We start from the raw sequence: 17,326 nt of genomic DNA, 5'->3' as shown, positions 1-17,326 counted from the left end.
ATAAATGACGACTCCGATGGTGTGAAGTTTAGAAATGGACTGTTCACCTCTTTTTCTCTATATTCACATTAAACACCATCTGAGTCACTTAAAGGATCATTCTGCTATATTTCAGCCCGCCGTGTTTCCCATTAACGTGGCCGTGTATAGTGGCTCCAACATTGTCCTCACTTGTAGACATTTGGAGAACGAGTCTGAGGCTCCCACAGCTTTCCAAACTGATTTCTACCTGAATCATTTCAAACACTCGTCCCTGATAGTGGAAGCGAACACAGAAAGAAGCCGCCTGAATCGGCCGTCATGGCTACCTGCACAGGCTTTCCTCCTCCGGGTGCAACAGAGCGCTTCATCAAATCGACACATTCATGTTTCTGTGCACTTTGAGCCTCGGTCACACCCGACTGTACCTGCCCTGTGCGGACCTTTTCAGTGGTGTCTCAGCTGACTGCAGGTTTCAGATCAGGCTGATTGTCAGTGTGATGTTGATGGTGTGTTTTTTTTTTTTTTGTGCCTCCAGCGGTGGCAGAAGTCGGGGACTCACCTGGAGCACCTGGTCTCCCGGTTCTGCCTGGACTCGGAGATGGCTCTGGACGGCATGGACTCCTCTCGGATGCTGGTCATCAGCCCCTGTGAACTGAGTGCGTACACACAGAGATGGGAGGTCCCCTTCTCCTGACCCCAAACCTCCCCCAGCGACCTTTTACACCTCCAACAACCTGCCCTGCCACCCATCCACAGCCTCAAAGGCCGCTCTGACTGAGGGAGGGTGCATGGGTGCCGCGCTGAGAGGAAGGTTTATTAAGACTCTTTGATGCCTCTTCACTGTTGGTCATGAGAGGAAGTCAAGCGTGGATCTATTGAAGATCTAGATCGGCTCAAGGGAGAGACGCATCAGACACGTCTGGTTTGTCTTGTCTGCAGGTTAAAGTGTGAAGCTGTTGAGAAGTTTGGGGGAAGAGTCGAACCAAGTGCACCTTAAAACCCCGACATGGCAAAGACTTGAGGAGGGCTGCAGCTTTGCTTGAGAGGAAAATATCAAAGAATGTGTCCTGTAATGAAAATGTCTGTTTTGTCCAAGAATTCAAGAATTTGGGAATTAAAATCAAGCACAACCTGAGTTTTTATTTTACTAACTTGTCGCTGTCTTGACTGTGGTGTAGGATCCTCTCAGTTTTGTTTGGTTTGTTTTCTAAAGTGACCACATCGTCTGTTTCGTCTCCTCTTGCTCTGAATTTGAAGATGAACTTCTTGTGACCACTCTAGCACCTTGTTAAAGTGGCAGAGGCCATGTATCAAATGTAATAAACAGCACAAAATCCCAGTTTGCTCGTGTTTATCGACCCTCCGGTGATCACAGGATAAAACCATAAAATCACTGCGAATCTGGAAACTGACATTAAAGATTCTCTGTACGACACTCAGAGCATTAACTTAAATAACTATCAGCTTTGTAAGGATACAGATGGTCTGTTCTTTCTGTTGCTATAGATGCAGCTCTGATAGTGGAAGCTATTTTAAAATCAATTGATTGAATAAGAGAGGCTGAGATATCGTCTGGAGAACCTTTAAGAAAAGAGCTTTTGTCATTTAATTCAAAGTTTGAACATAACTTAGTGACAGGAACCCTGAGATTGCTTTGATTGTCACTTTGCTTGTAGAAGAGGAGTCTTTGCTCTGTGCTGCTCTTACATTGACAAGTCTCCATACTGTTTCTGTTGGCTGAAGGCCTCCTCGTCCACGCCAGCTGAAGTGATCGCAGGAGAAGAAAGGAGGAGACGCAAAGGAGGGAGCATGAAGCCAGATTTTAGAGGCTGTGGCTAAAGAGTAAAGAGTAGAATAGTCAAGTGAGGGAAGTTTAAAACACAAAGGCCTCAGAAAGAGACATGCAGCACATCTCGAGGTTCTGCTGCTGCAACACAAGTTTGGTTTGGGTTTTTTTTCTTCTCCACACATTAACTTTTATCAAACAGGGTGGAAAAGCTTCACTCTCAATTTCCTTTGTCGCCCTAAAAAGTTCTCGTTCGTGTTTCTTGTGCAGCTTTGGTGGATTTATAGAAGTGATGACGCTGTTCGAGGTTTTTGTTTTTACAGCGTCAGGATCTGGAGAGATAGCTGAAAATAACCAGACCGTTTGTTGCTCGCATACCTGAGATAGTTTTTCAGCCTGAGCGCACCGGCGGGATGCAGCTGCTGTGGAGATCAAACCTGTGACCCTCCGGTCATGTGACGGCCTTCTTTGGGTTTTCATTACAAATTCCAACAGTGTCAAAACACAACTGGAGTCGAGCCACAGACCTGCTGAAGTAAAGACTGTCAGGTTCTGTGTTCCTGTGTGTTCCCCATCAGCGGCTGCATCATTTTGATATCCTGTGTGACTCCTGAATAAAAAGGGTTTTTTAATGGCTGTTTGTGTTTTATTGAAGCGGCTGTGATGTTTACATGCAGGCACAGACACACACATCGTTTGAAATTAATAAACTACACATCAAAACTGTATATTTATTTGTATTTCTTTATGTTATGTGTTGTAAAAGTAAAAAGAGTCTATATACAGTGCTGCTAATGCCACGACTAAGAAAAGAATAAGAATAAGACCGACTTTATTTATCCCGGAGGAAATTGTTGTGCCAGAGTGCGGTACAGAGGTCGTCACAATACAAAATATTAAAATACAAAATTGAACAGAAACTTAGACACAATAAAATACAATTAAATTAAATAGTTTTAATTTAAGTTTTACCTTTCTAAAACAAAAAGTACAGATTGAAAAGTACAAATTTGTGAGAAGTGTCACAGTGTGTGAGGTGAAGTGTGCAAAGTAAGTGAAACTATACAGAATAGACTTTAACAATTAAATATGATATGTGCAAAGTGCAAACTGCAAAACGGGAGACAACTACTACTATAGCTACTGTACTGCTATTTTACTTCTTCTATTACTGCAGCCACCAAGAACACGACCTCTATTACTGCTACTTCTTCTATTAGTAGAAGAAATATGATCAATAATAACAGTAAAATGCACAGTTATAACCTCTATCACTAACATTCCTGCTCCTAAGTATGTTAAGTTTTATAAGACAATATTGTACTTTTTATTCCACTACATGTATTTGGCAAATATTAGCTACTGGTAACTTTGCAGATTCAGATTATTAATATAAAATGATTCGATAGATTATGATGTATTATTGTGGATTAAACTACTCAGCAGTGTTTGTAAAGTAATTTAAACTATTCCCATCTTTACCAGCTGCAACATCAGAGTACTTTATATATATTATAAGTAGTATTATAGTATATTTTGATTACTTAGATATTAAATACAGTAAACTTATTTGTGTTGCACCTTATATAAGAGGAACACAAGGACAATTCAAAGTGCTTCACACAGGCTAATAATTAAATATCTAACCACTGCGGTAACTTCTACTATTTGTGGTGTTACTTTTATTTCCACTGCTTCAGTTTTAATGATCAGATTTTTCCAAGTAGAGTAATTTAATGATAAAATTGGTCTGAACATTGTACTTTATATCTGACTGCTTAGAGTTTAGTGCACAAAGTGGCCACGTAATGGATTTTGTGGTTATGGGATATTATACAGACCAGAACCTGCTCCGATAATAGAAGTTGCATAAAAATTGATTGAGTGTTTTGTGATTTAACACCAGACGTCTCTTCTCTCTGTGCTTTATAACTGGATGTGGAAACTAAACTAAACTTTGGGTGCATGATCCTGATGATGGAGACCAACGCCCACAAAAAAAAAAACAATTACAGTTCTGTCTGCACAGTAAAGGAGGAGGTTTGGTGCATTTTTCTCACAAAAATGAGCCCAAAGAGAGAAAGAATGAGGGGAGCTCATCTTTTCTGCAGCTGCCTTCATTCAAGTTAAAGCATAATACACCAAAGAGAGAGAGAGGATGGATCTACAGAGAGAGAGAGAGAGAGGGAGGTGGGGGGTCTATGGGAAGGAAATGTGTGCGGACCCCTCTTCTCTCAGACCACCGGTCCTCTGTAGCCACACGGTGACTATTTAATCCGCCCCCAGCAGCTTCACTTCGGCCTTTCACGACACGGAAAACCGGAATATGTTGCACATTAAACGCTGACATCTTATTTCGACAAACCTTTTGTAACAGCAGCCGTTATCTTAAAGAAGAGGCTTGTTTTTACGTAAGTAGAATGACCTTTTTGTTCCGCCATCCTTTTTAAAAAAAACAAAAAAAAAACAGATTTCTGTACAAATAGAGGGAAAGATAGAAATGCTCGTGTTTAAGCTAATTTACAGTTTTGATGAATTTATCCTCAACGACTGATTGTTCCTACCCAATTAATTGTGACATTTAAGGATGTTCTCCATAAAAAAATAGCAGTTAGATACGTTTCCAGTCGGAACGCTAAGTGAGCCGTACCGACCTGCCTGTAGTCCGTTCACTCGTTCGTTTGAAATAAGTCGTCGCTAAGAGACGAAACAAAAAGACTACAAGTTCCAGCGAGAAGGACGAAGACGACATGCTGCTTTTAAACGCTCTCGGTAATGTCGGAATTACGGAAATTTGCGACCCATGGAGAGTTGAATCCGTAAAATGAGACAATTATTTGCCTTCACAATAAGGAAGACACCGCGGAACCAGGTACTGTGGTGTTTATGTTATTAGCAGATGAACACTGAACCAATATTGGCGTTGTATTTCTTAAGCTTTTTCTTTTAGCTGAAACTCTTGTTTTTCCCGTCATTTTGTCCAATTAGAACAAATTGGACCATGCAGCCCGTTTTATATAATACATTTAATACTGTAATATAAAACCTACATCAGGTGTGGCGGTACTCTGCCCATCTCCTCGCATCTGAACGAGCACGAGTTTTATTGCATTATACGGGAATTACTCTTTACCGGAGTTTTTGAAGGCAGCACATGTTTCCACGGCGCTTATGATGACGTCTTATGTTGGGGACCCAGAATCTGCTGGTTGTTTTCATACAGACTGTATTGGATTCTGTGGAAATCTATAACTTGAGGCATCGATAATGTTTGCTGAAAGTATTTTATCTTTATGTATCCGAGCCGAAACATAAAGAATGCCTCCTCCACCTTCGGAGAGAAGTAAGTTAATGTGAGCTAGCCGGTCAGCGTTAAATAAAGGCTGAGAAAGTTTGAGTGTTGTTTATTTTCAATGGGGCTCAACATAGCTAACGGCAGATAACTGACCTTCAAAACAACCCACACTTGCACTTTCACAGCAGAATTCATCACTAAACTAACGTTATCTTGTCGTGGGGCTGTTTTTCTTTGGTTATCAGTTACATTTAAAACATGAAATACATCTTTCTGGTGTTTTTTTTTTTTTTAAACCTTCACACAGCCGCTAACTCCAGTTAGCAGCTAAGTTGTCGAAAGAAAGAAGATTAAACGTGTTTCTGCTTCATCCCCCATGTTTTTACTCTCCTCTTCACTGGTGATGATCATTGAAGTAATTAACGAAGCCAAAATACCAAACACTTCCTGTTTCCAGACTCTTTGTCCTTTTGGACTGTTGGTTGGAAACTTTCTTTTCTGAAGTTTGAAAGAATAAACAAATAATCAATTGATCACAAAGAGAACTGACTGAGGCTAATCAGATAAGATAATCATTAGTTTTGGAGCCCTAAATGTTTGTAATTAACTTTTCTCCACTTCATCATCTTATGTAACACAAACGATTACAGTCAGTATTGATTAGTGTGCTGATTATTTTCTTAATAAATTGATAAAAGCCTTTTTTAAAAGTGAGAAATCACAATTTTTCACAGTCACAATTTCCTAAACAGGACTCGGTGTCTTCAAATCACTGGTTTTAGAACTAGAGCTTCAAATGTTAATCAGTTAATCAATCAGTCAACTGACAGACAATGAATCACCTCTTTCTCTTTATTAATTCTCCCTCCATTATCTCTCCCCCTTTCCTCCCTCCAGCCACCACATGTTCCTTCGCCAGCTGAGCTCCTCCGTCTCCTCCATCCTTCCCCGCAGCCCTCCTGCTCTCAGCAGGGCCGGCTTCAGGAGCAGCAGTGTCTCGTCCTCCTACGTCCCCCATCTCGTCCCTGCTCCGCGTCCATGGTGGCCGGTGCGGGGATTTCCCCCCTGGCCTCCTCGACTCCCCCATCAGGTTTTCTTTGGTAGGACGTTACGCCCACGGAGCATCAACCCGGGTTACTTCACCGGTGGTTGCCATCCGTTCTACACCTCTGCCGGTGTCATGATGGAGAGACGCGACAGAGACAGAGAGCCTCCTTACAAACGGAGGAAGAGCGCAGAGGAGGCGAGGAGCGTCAAAGAAAAGGAAGGACAGAGAGGAGGAGCGGCAGGAGGCAAAGACAAAGACAAAGGCTCCAAGTGGGACTCCGGCACCGACAGCTGCCCTCGATCGAACAACCGCTTCAAGGATGGGAGTCGAGAACGAGGGAGGAACGGAGCTGGAAAAGATGTCAGAAGGGAAAACAGCAGAGATGCAGCCGCAGAAAGGACTAAAACTGGGATTAAAGACCGACAGCGAAAAGACAGCGATGGTGGGGATGAAACCCCAAATCGAGGGAGGGCTGCACATCAACAAAGGCAACATGAAGATTCACAGCCTGCAAGGTCTAGGACTCAAACCCCCCAGTCAAAACCTGAACCTGAGCAAGTTACCATGCACAAACCCAACCCCTGGTTTAAAGGGAGGGGCGTAGAGGAGCAGGGAGGCTGGCAGAGGAGCACAAGAGGACCAGAGGGACGGCTAAGGGACCGAGGTAGTGATGGAGGCCAGTGGCCGGAGCTTCCTTCGCAGCCTGGCAGCGCCGCTGTCCCCTCAAACCCGTGGCAGGTGGCCGGAGCCAGCAGGCAGCCTCCTCCACCTGGAACCTGGATGCCTGAAAAACCAGTGAAACGTAAGTTAAACCTTTAGGGAGGTTAACTACAAGTGTTGTGTTTAACTATATGTTGGCAGGTTCTGGTTTTAGTTCATAAAAACATACAAAGGACAGGTTCTGGTTGTGAAACAGTCACAGTGGAATGTATGTGACCTACAGAAGCTACAGACCAGCAGAAGATCGGCTGTTATTGGCTGTTATTGGCTGTTATTGGCTGTTATTGGCTTTCTGTTTTGTTCTCCTAAATGCCTGCTTCCAACTAAATGATTTACCACGGCTCTCCTCCAATCTGGGTCATCTTATCTCTTAGCCTGGCTCTCCTCTCTCGCCCTGGGGGCCGTCACAGCGCTTGGCGTGACCAGTGATCATCTCAGGGCCACGCTTAATTTTAGAAAATGCATTTTGTACTCGGATACATTCTTTATTCTGGGAAACGGTACCGCTTGTGTCCACAGGGGGCGCCAACATCAGCACAAACTTAATGCTCCATGTAGCTGCTTTAATCATCAAGAACTTTATTTTCAGAGCTCCGCGTGTTAAAGATGCTCTGACATCCAAGACTTGAGTTGCTTTCTGAGTCGCTCACCAAAAATAAATGACCAAATTCACATTATTCTATTCCACATGTCAGCATTTGCTTATTTTCTTCTGTGAAGTAAACCTGTAATGTCTTGTTGCTTTTGTTTGATGAGTAAAGGAGCAATTTACAATCTCATGTCTCAGTTCAGGACACGTGTAATTAATGTATCTGTTATTGTTGGATGGCTGTGAAGCTGCTGATGCATCTGTCTGTCCCTCCTCAGCTCTTCAGAGACGCTGGGAGGCTCTTCCTGCCTGCCAGGACAGCGCAGCGTTCGACTTCTCGGTGATGACCTACAACATCCTGTCGCAGGAGCTGCTGCAGGACAACGCCTACCTGTACCGCCACTGTAACCCCAGCGTCCTGCCCTGGGAGTACCGGCTGCCCAACCTGCTGGCGGAGATCCAGCAGTACAACGCTGATGTGAGTGGGTTAGGTTGATTCAAAGGGATGTACATTATATGGCCAGAAGTATGAGGACACTTGAAAATATGACTGCTGCCTCCTTCTAAAAACCAGAAGCATTAATATGTTGCCGTGAAAATCTCAATAGCGACCGTGACGTCACCCGTTGGTTGTGGACGGCCATTTTTGAAGCTTCAAGTTTGGAGTTTTGGCCGTCACCATCTTGGTTTCACAACCAGAAGTGACATTTGTATCTGATTGGTTAGGTTTATCACAGGGTAGCCCCGTCTTAACGCTCTTCCTGGTCTATTTTCCTCTGAATGGGACCATAATTTACTAAATGAACATCCTGCCGTGACATCTCAATTACAGCATTAGTGATGGAGACATAACATGTGACGGAAAATCTCTTTTTCTAGATCGTATGTCTGCAAGAAGTCCAAGAGGACCACTACGAAAACCAGATTAAACCTGCTCTACAGGCACTAGGTATGTGTGTGTGTGTGTGTGTGTGTGTGTCCTCTTTGCAATTGAAGACCGTATGATGGAAAATATTTAAAATCCATCAATGTATTTTCACATTTCTTGTGCTTTTATTGTGAAATGTTAAACCTTATGCATGTGTTTATGTTCATATTGGTGTGTGTGTGTGTGTGTGTGTGTGTCAGGTTACCAGTGTGAGTACAAGAGGCGAACAGGAAGGAAACCAGACGGCTGTGCTGTCATCTTTAAAGCCTCCCGCCTGTCACTCCTTTCCTCCAATCCCATTGAGTTTTTCCGCCCCGGCGACGCCCTCCTGGACCGGGACAACGTGGGACTGGTCGTGCTGCTGCAGCCAAACGACACCGCGGCTCCGTCAGATCCATCCGCCTTCATCTGCGTCGCCAACACTCACCTCCTCTACAACCCTCGCCGCGGCGACGTCAAACTGGCTCAGCTGGCGATCCTATTGGCCGAGATAAAGAGACTGTCCCGCCTCCCGGACGGCTCCACCTGTCCGGTTTTGCTGTGTGGGGATTTTAACTCCACCCCCTGGAGTCCACTGTACAGCTTTCTGACCACAGGCTGCCTGGAGTACCAGGGACTACAGATTGGCATGGTGAGACACACACACCCTATTTTATATAAATGTAGGTTTTAAAACAACTGCTACAAACAAAATGTGTTGGAATTGGTCCGGTGGGGGGGTGCGTCCACTGAAGTGCTTCTTTCTGCCACTAACAGGCGCTTCGATTGTTACTCTGAGTTTGCTTAGATCCTTTTTGATGAACCACAAACCTCCTGTTTCATTGTTCTCCTCAAAGCCACCAGACTCCATTTACAAAAACAGGAATTTTACCCTGCAGATCACAGGAGTTGCTCTTCTACTGCTGCCTGTTGGTGTTAGCTTGGATCCAAACTAATGTATAAAAATCCCAAAATTCAAACCCAAAATACATAAAAACGGGGGCCTGGATTTAAAAATACCAGTTTAATTGTAAAAAGATGACTTTCAGTATGTGACTGTGTGTTTGTATGCAGGTGTCTGGTCAGGAAAACAGTCCCAGAGGTCAGCGTCTCCTCACGTCTCCAATCTGGTCTCACGGTTTGGGAATCAACTCTCGGTGTGAATACAAACCCACTGCTGAGTCGTCCTCCAGCAGCCCGACAGGTACATCCATCATCTACTGAGCTCATCTAAACTTACCTTACTGCACACTTTTTACTGTTATTATTTGAGTTAAACTATGTTCAATCTGAAGATATTTGAAGTTGCTAAATCTGCTCAGTTTAATTCATGCAAACACTTAAGTTTGGATGTCTTGGCACAAAAATCAACCTTTTTAGTTTAGTCCTTAGATTAAGTTTGTTTTATTGCTGGGTCTGTCAGCTGGACGTGGAGCCTCATCGCTGACACTGTTTTCTCTCTCAGCCGTAGAAGGAGCCATCTCTAATCTGACTGTAGAAGATGTTGCCAACAAAGCTGCTGCTGCTAAGAGGTAAGATTTACTCTGTCTGTCTTCTTTCATTTCTCTCCAAAGTCCAAGTGTAAAGCAGAGTCTTCACGCTCTATAACCCCGTGTGTGTGTGTGTGTGTGTGTGTGTGTGTGTGTGTGTGTCTTTAGAGCGAGGATCGAGCACGGCCTGAAGCTGCAGTCGTCCTACCAGCACCGCCTGGCGCCTGATGGGAGACCTGAGATCACCACCTGTCACTCGCGCACAGCCATGACGGTGGATTACATCCTGTACACTCCAGGTGCTCACACACACACACACACACACACACACACACACACTGAAATCACTTCCCTCAATGCCTTTCTTTACTATCATTATTGATACTGGTGTCAATACCTGCGTTTAGGTGTCAATACCAAGGTGATGCTGTTTTTTTCATGCCTTACTTCTACAAAACTTCAGTTTATCAGAAACTATCTGAACAAAATGAGGAACCTGACTGATTTTACTGGACAGTTTTTGCTAAAATTCATCAGTTTGCTCTTTATTCTTCCTTTCTTCTTGTATTCTTTTTTAATTTTTTTTGTTTTTTCTCTCCTCCACCTTCCTCCCCGTCTTGCCACACCGCTGCCTCTCCTTCTCTCCCTCCCTCACGTCCCTCTGTTCTCCTCTGACAGATGTAACCCCACCTCCCTCACTTCCTGGTGGGCGGGGCCTCCAGCTGCTGGGCAGGCTGTCATTGGTCGACCAGTCGGCGGTTGAGGAAGTCAACGGCCTGCCCAATCAGCACCACTCGTCCGATCACCTCCCTCTTCTTGCTCGCTTCCGCCTCGGGCGCTGACTCCGACGGGAGCCAGAAGATGTCGACTGAACACGAAATAATCAAAATAAAGTTCCTGGACTTTTCTATCAAACTGCCAAGAAGCAAAGGTGCAGATACTTTGGTTCGAGAGTTACTTCTCGTTCTTTCTAACGTGTTTCCCTAAAACTGTGACAACCAAGAAGAAATTTGATCCACTTAAACACTGTAAAATCCTAAATGCACTTAAATTATTAAATTTGTCGGCAGATTAAAAACTGCAGGAAACCCCAGAACAAAAAGTACAGAACACAAAAACACAAATAGTTTCATGCAGCAGATTTTGTAAAGCACTTAACTTGGCTTTTAACAATAATTTAAAGTTTTCATAATTTTACAGTCTGATTTTCAGTTTGCATTTCTCATGCAAAGTTTGTTTCAAATGAATGTTAGAAACCAAAGGAACAGCCGAATGATCCTGTTCCTCGTGTCTCTGTGACTCTGTGATTGATCAGTGTGATCAGGAGGATTGTCCTGAAGCTGTCAACACAAACTAAATCTGCATGATTCTTAACGACCAGCACTAACATCTCATTTGATTGCTGCCGAGAAGGTCACAGTTTTTTGTTTTTTTTCTTATTTACTGGAAAAAGTGTTTGTTTCAAGACACTATGTTTAGATTCTTCTCTTGAATTGTGTGACTGCACCAAGTTTTAGATCTGTTTTTAAAGCCTGAACATTATCACGTGACGTTAAAGTGCTGCTGATGGTTGGATCTCTTCTATCTCTATTGTATTTGGATCTCTACACGATCAACATAGCGGTACAGTACGTTATACTGAACAACAGCATGGCTTTTCAATAAAGAAATGAACATGAAGGATTTGGTTATTAAAAGAGTCTTTAGCTTATTTATTAATTATTCATAGAAGAGAAAAAAAAAAGTTTCCCCTGTAACACTTGTCTTGTATCTAATCCACTGTGCCACAAAAACATTAAATCCACATGAGATCAAACTCTGAACAGTAGGAAAGAATTAAAGTTTGATTATTTATCACAGAGAATGTGTTATATCATCTATGATTTGCTTCACGAATCATTAAGGTACTTTCAGCCAGTAAAGGCTTTTATTTTGTAGAACTGTGAATGGTGCTGAGGAGGACATGAAGATGAACTCATGGGCATTGTGGTGTGATTTCACATTTCTACACAAATCAACAAACTGTATATATTTTTCTAGCAAGCTGCTTGTTTGTATTGGATGTAAATAAAGAACATGTGTGTTTTTACATGTGGCTGCTGTTGGTTTAATGCCGTCGTCACGCTGCTTAAATGAGCACAGGGAGACGAACAGGAAGCTCTTTGTGCCTCCGCTGTGTGTCTGCAGCTTCTGTGTGCTTCTACTGTGGCTAAACTCTTGTCCGTTCATTGTTCTGCAGGACGTCTGCTGTTTGTCCTCTGGCCTGATGGGAGAGAGATGTTTTTCTCATATTCAAGCATAATGACACACTGCTGGGTTTGAGGTTTGGCTGTAAATAGAAGTGGCTGTGTTTTCTATTGTCTGTTGTCTAAAAGTCTGTTTGCCATTAGCGTCTCTGAAGCCACTTTTTAACGACAGTGTGTGTGTGATGGTGACAGATGGTTGCACCGTTCACCTCGCCCCCCCCCCTCAGCACTCAGACCTCTTGGTATTCTGTGCATCACTCTGCACTGCAGCAAGACACTGGGCTGGATCTCAACAGGCTCCGCAGGCTCCCTTCGGTCCGTTCTGGGGCTGCGTCTCAACACCTTCTGTTTGCTGTCGAAAAACATCACTGTTTTTTCTGCTAATCTATTTTAATTTGAGCAAACAAAGATTAGAAACAAACACCTGGTTATTCGCTTCCCTAATCCTGAAAGAAATACTCATGTGACTAGTTTGATAGATAGCAAACAAAAGGACATTTTAGATGGTTGTCGATGAAGATGAGGTGATTTTTACGAATCAGGAACATTTCCAATGATTTTAATCCTGAGTGAATGTTTGATATCTGTAATTTAAGAGGAAAAAATGGCAGTAAATCCTTAAATAAACACCCTTAAGACCCTAAAATTGTATTTATCTTAGCAACACGAATATATATATATGAAAAACTTCATATTAAACATCTTACTTTTTTTTATTCCCAGTGCTTTTAACTGTGTTTCTTCATCTTGTAAACCGAAGTGTGGCAGCACTCAGTGTCATAGTTACTGCAGTAAGTGTTTGAGTGCTGTATCATGTCGTTTGGAGAGTTTCTGCTTGTGTGTAGTGAATATTGGTGGTGTTAGAAGTTTAGCAGTGTTGCCTCACAGCAGGAAGGCTGCAGGTTCAGATCCGCTGGCTGGGTTGACCTTTGACCTTTGACCTTTGAACCTTTGACCTTTGAACCTTTCTGCGTACAGTTTGCATGCTTCTCTTCATCGCTCTCACTGCCTTCACATCCCTCATGTTTCTGCCCACATCAGCAGATGGTTGATGTCGGGTGTCCGTCCTCCTGCTGTGCCTCTGCCGCAGAGCAGTTTGTGCTCATCAGGTTTCTTTGCTGCATCGCAACAAATCTGAGCTGGACAAGTCTTTGTTTAGTTTACGAGCACTAGATGGCAGCAGCAGACTTTGTGGAAACCAGTGATGCAGCAGTGAAGGCAGGTGAACTAAAAAAAAAAAAGCTCATAGTTTGAAGTGAAGAGTGTTTGTTTATGTGTGAACATTGGAGACATGGACTGTCTGTGGATGTTGGGATGATTATCACCACTAGAAACCATGAAAACCATCTTGAATCCACACCGACAAAGAGCCGACAGGATGTTTGAATCTAAAAACGGAGAGTTTCAGGCTCACCTGGATGTTATTGCACATTTCTGGCACAAACCCTCCGATGCCTCCTCTCACGTTTCACAAATGTGAAAAGAAATGAATTCCTCCTCTTTATCAAAGTTACAACAAAGACGTCTCAGGTGTAGGAGCTAATTTATTAGAGAGGAGACGGGGCTCATTCATCAGTTCTGACATTTAAAAAAAAGAAACTGCCTGTAGTCTCAACGCTAAAACCAAAACATCCTTTCTAGATCACAACACACAGACTTGTGTAGTGAACATGTACGAGGGTGAATGTCACATAAGGAGTGCAGCTGCCTGTCTAGTGGCCTCTCTAACAGAAAAGCAAACAACTGCACTTAAAGGTTTTGTTGATGTAAAAAAAAGATTTGGTAAAAGTTAAATTTCTGCCTTGAGCTGCGTCACATTGATCTGAGAGGCATTTTGGTTTTTGAGGCTCAGGAATCCAAAGAGCTTTTCGATGATGTCGGGCCACAACTCTGCAAAACAGAAGCTGGATTTTAGCCATGAACGGTTTGTTTAGGTTACTCTGCACTCAGCTGCTGCCAATGTTAGAGGAGCACCTGTTCCTGCAGGTAGATTCAGGCTTCCACCAACACCGGTGTGTTTTAACGTGCTGTAAGCTGCTGCGGTGCCGTACAGGTGTATTCTAGGACCCTAGCGTGTTCGCTGTGGTTACTGGTGCAGCAGAGAGATGATGTCTGTGTAATATTTAGATTTATATTTATATTATATTGTGAGTTTTCAGCTGACTCCAGGTTCTGTTTGGCTCTGAAACACAGCGTGAGGTGGAGAACGAGTTATTGTGTTGGTAGGAATTGTTGATCCGATGGCTTCTTGCCGTCTCACCTTGACAGGTCGGTCAACAGCTTGATCCTAACAATGGAGAGGGATCTCATCTCCACACACACACACACACACACACACACACACACACACAAACACAGAGTGAGAGAGTCCTTAAGCTGCTGCATAGATGAGAAATGAAGGATTATTTCTATAAATCTGCTGCCTCCATGTGCTTGTCTAAAACACACACACACACACATCTGCAGTGGAACGTAAGCAGATTATTTTATCAGGCAGCAGGCTGTAGTGTGGTGTGACTGTTTACCGGACCGCCATCTAAAGAGGAACACTGTTCGAACACTGTTTTCTCTGCAGCTTCCTCGTGTTGTTGAAGGTCATCATGTTTTCTGAGGGTTTGCTCACAGGAGGAACGTCCTGCTCTTTCCCTCTTTAAACATCCTTCTAACAATCTTCTCCTGTCCTGCCTCCACCAAACCTCTTCTCTTACATCTTTTCAGACTTATTTGCATTTCCAAGTTTTACCTGAAGTCTCCTCCTTTTCATTTTCCTAATCTGCAGTCTGAGCGCTGCGTCATGCTGTTTGCTACTGACAGCAGGGGGGTGGGTGGGGGGGGTGATCTGCTAACACAAGGCTTTATATTGTGTTGTGTTTGATATTATGAGTCCCCCCCCCCAGGAAAGATAATACAGAAATCCATCAACTCGTCACTCAGTCAGCAGCCAACAAACCAGCTAACCTCTCACATGCTTCAGTCCGGTTGTGTTAAATCTGACTAATATTATGGTGTAATAAGTAAAAGTAGCTTCACCACAATGTGAATGTCAAACTTTATATTAGTAAACATGTTATTTAATGCTGCTGTGCTCCACTTTGAGGCCAATATTGATATTCTAGAGTTTAAAGATTCAGATATTTCAGTCGATATTTATTATTATTATTATTATTATTAATATTTTTGATATTTCATTAGTTTTTAGATTTATGACCTGGATACTGTGTGTAGTGTAAAAATAAAGTGGTCAGGGCTCTCTGGTGGACAAACAGTGACAACTGAATAGCCTCAAACATATTTGTGTAATGTGCAACAGGCTAATTTAGATCACTCTTACCATTCAGCCCCGAGAGCTCTTACTAGGCTAGAGTTTGCTAAATAAACCGCAGTCATAAGATAAAAGTACAAAAATGGGTCAAAAGTGTGAAAAGTAAAAGAGCCCACAGTTTAAAAACATAGATCATTTATTAAAAGAACACATGCTGCTACAGTTGTTGATAAAAACAGCTGCTGTCTGACCACTGATGCCGCAACAGTAGGAAAGTTACAATAATCATTAGAATATTATTGAAGTGGGGTCACATCTTCTCCTACTAAGCATCTCCACAGGAATACAAAACCACACGGGGAACCTGGAGGACTCCACAGCGCTCTTCAAAAATAACATTAATAATAATAATAATAATAATAATAATAAGTGTGTTTGTGTGTGTGGGGGGGGCGGCTCTTCAGCTCTTCACATGTTAAACCCATCACTCGCACCGACGGTTGGCTGCAGTCCGTCCGATGAGCTGTTTGATCAGTGGGCTGAATACTGTTACAGTGGGCTGGGGTTCGATTAGCTCACACACACACACACACACACACACACACACACACACACACACACACACACACACACACACACACACACACACACACACACACACACACACACACACACACACACACACACACACACACACACACACACACACACACACACACTGAATTTTTGCTCGTCTTACTTCACGTCAGAGTCAAGAGTTTGACAGAAAGCTGATCGTCCCTTTTGTCCTCATCCGAAACCAAAACATCCATCACAGAGTTTCAGATGAGGAGAACAAAACCAGCGAGAAAACAACGAGGGAGCAGCTGTGAAGAGAGAGAGACGGAGAGATCTGAGCTCGTTCACTGGAAACATGACTCCTCCAAACACACACACACACCACACACACATCAAGATATTCTCATCTGGTTAAACCCGTTCTGCTGAGGCACTGGAAGCTTTTTCACGTCCAATAAATATCTTAATTTCAAACACTGTTCAGATATTTTGCTCTGAATTCGGCTTTCAGGAGGAAAAAAAAAAAACAAACTTTTGTTGATCCAGCAGCAAAATGTAAAGCATTTATAGATGTTGGCCAGCAAAGATTTTGAATTTCATGAAGATGCAACAGGGAACTTCTGAATTTAATTGATTAGCGTCCCTGTTTGGCCATTAAGTCAGCTAGCGTGTCAAGTTTTCAGACTGGGTAACAGAGTTCATGTTAAAATGATCAAATGATGCTACTGATATCGCTGCTGTGAGCGTTGGCCGGTGTTCTGTAGGTTAAAAGTGGCCTCGTGAGTCGCTGACTGTAGAACAGACTAAGTTTTGGACTAAGATGGAGCTGAGAAATGTGGTATCAGCACTTTGGAAACAAATCAAAGGCCATCAAAAAGAACGCCTGTTACATCTACAAGCTGTTCTCTTCATTCAAAATGAGAGCGTACAATCAATGACTCAAACCCAAATGTCTTCCTAAGAAGTAATACCACAAACTTATTTTAAAAAAAAAAACAAAAAACAAAACGACAAAAAACTGAAAACATTCAAGAAGATAAATTGTCAAGCACAGAGGTCTCTATTGCAAACGGACATGAAAACAGATGTGTGTGGCTACATCGAGGATCCGCTCCCCGTCTGGTTGTTGTGTTTTGTCGTGACGTGTCGTCACTGAGCAGTCAGGTAGTTTGTCACTGTTGTTGGCTCCAAAACTGCCATTTAGCCGTTTGTCTGTTGTGCATCGAGACAAATTCATGAACTTTAGGTCCTTGGATGACTGCTGAATCCAACAAACAAAAACAATACGTGAACATCAGTCGGGTCTTTCCTGTAAAATGCACCCACAGATATGTTGCGTCTTCAGTGTGTGGAGATGCATCGATTCTTCGTCTGTTTGTTTTCATCCACGCTAGAAAAGCAGCTTTGTGCTTCTTCAGACACGAAGCCTTTGGACAGAATCAA

General features: G+C 42.9%; 3 protein-coding genes across 3 annotated transcripts in view; all 3 read left to right on the top strand.

Annotated features, from left to right (window-relative positions):
* The window catches only part of galnt14 (UDP-N-acetyl-alpha-D-galactosamine:polypeptide N-acetylgalactosaminyltransferase 14 (GalNAc-T14)), a 141,626-nt gene extending 140,497 nt beyond the window's left edge, over positions 1 to 1,129 (top strand). Inside the window, exon 15 of the mRNA XM_070849359.1 lies at positions 518 to 1,129. Coding sequence (XP_070705460.1) covers positions 518 to 676 — 159 coding nt within the window. The 3' untranslated portion in view covers positions 677 to 1,129. The remainder of the gene's footprint in view (positions 1 to 517) is intronic.
* A 3,855-nt stretch (positions 1,130 to 4,984) lies between these two features.
* Positions 4,985 to 6,813, top strand: LOC139218291 (octapeptide-repeat protein T2-like; the record flags this gene model as incomplete). Its single annotated transcript, XM_070849854.1, has 2 exons — positions 4,985 to 5,111; positions 5,961 to 6,813. Coding segments are annotated over exons 1-2 (903 nt in total), but the record flags the coding sequence as incomplete, so codon positions are not given.
* A 6-nt stretch (positions 6,814 to 6,819) lies between these two features.
* Positions 6,820 to 10,809, top strand: angel2 (angel homolog 2 (Drosophila)). The gene is made up of 8 exons (XM_070849696.1): positions 6,820 to 6,913; positions 7,699 to 7,898; positions 8,300 to 8,369; positions 8,549 to 8,979; positions 9,402 to 9,531; positions 9,793 to 9,859; positions 9,986 to 10,116; positions 10,496 to 10,809. Exons 1-8 carry the CDS (start codon positions 6,892 to 6,894, stop codon positions 10,657 to 10,659), a joined length of 1,215 nt encoding a protein of 404 aa, XP_070705797.1. The 5' UTR covers positions 6,820 to 6,891; the 3' UTR covers positions 10,660 to 10,809.
* The last annotated feature ends 6,517 nt before the right edge of the window (positions 10,810 to 17,326 follow it).

The sequence above is a fragment of the Pempheris klunzingeri genome, chromosome 18, assembly GCF_042242105.1.
Source record: "Pempheris klunzingeri isolate RE-2024b chromosome 18, fPemKlu1.hap1, whole genome shotgun sequence".
Lineage (NCBI taxonomy): Eukaryota > Metazoa > Chordata > Actinopteri > Acropomatiformes > Pempheridae > Pempheris > Pempheris klunzingeri.
The sequence above is the reverse complement of the archived record's forward strand: the minus strand, read 5'-3'. Positions and strand labels throughout refer to the sequence as shown.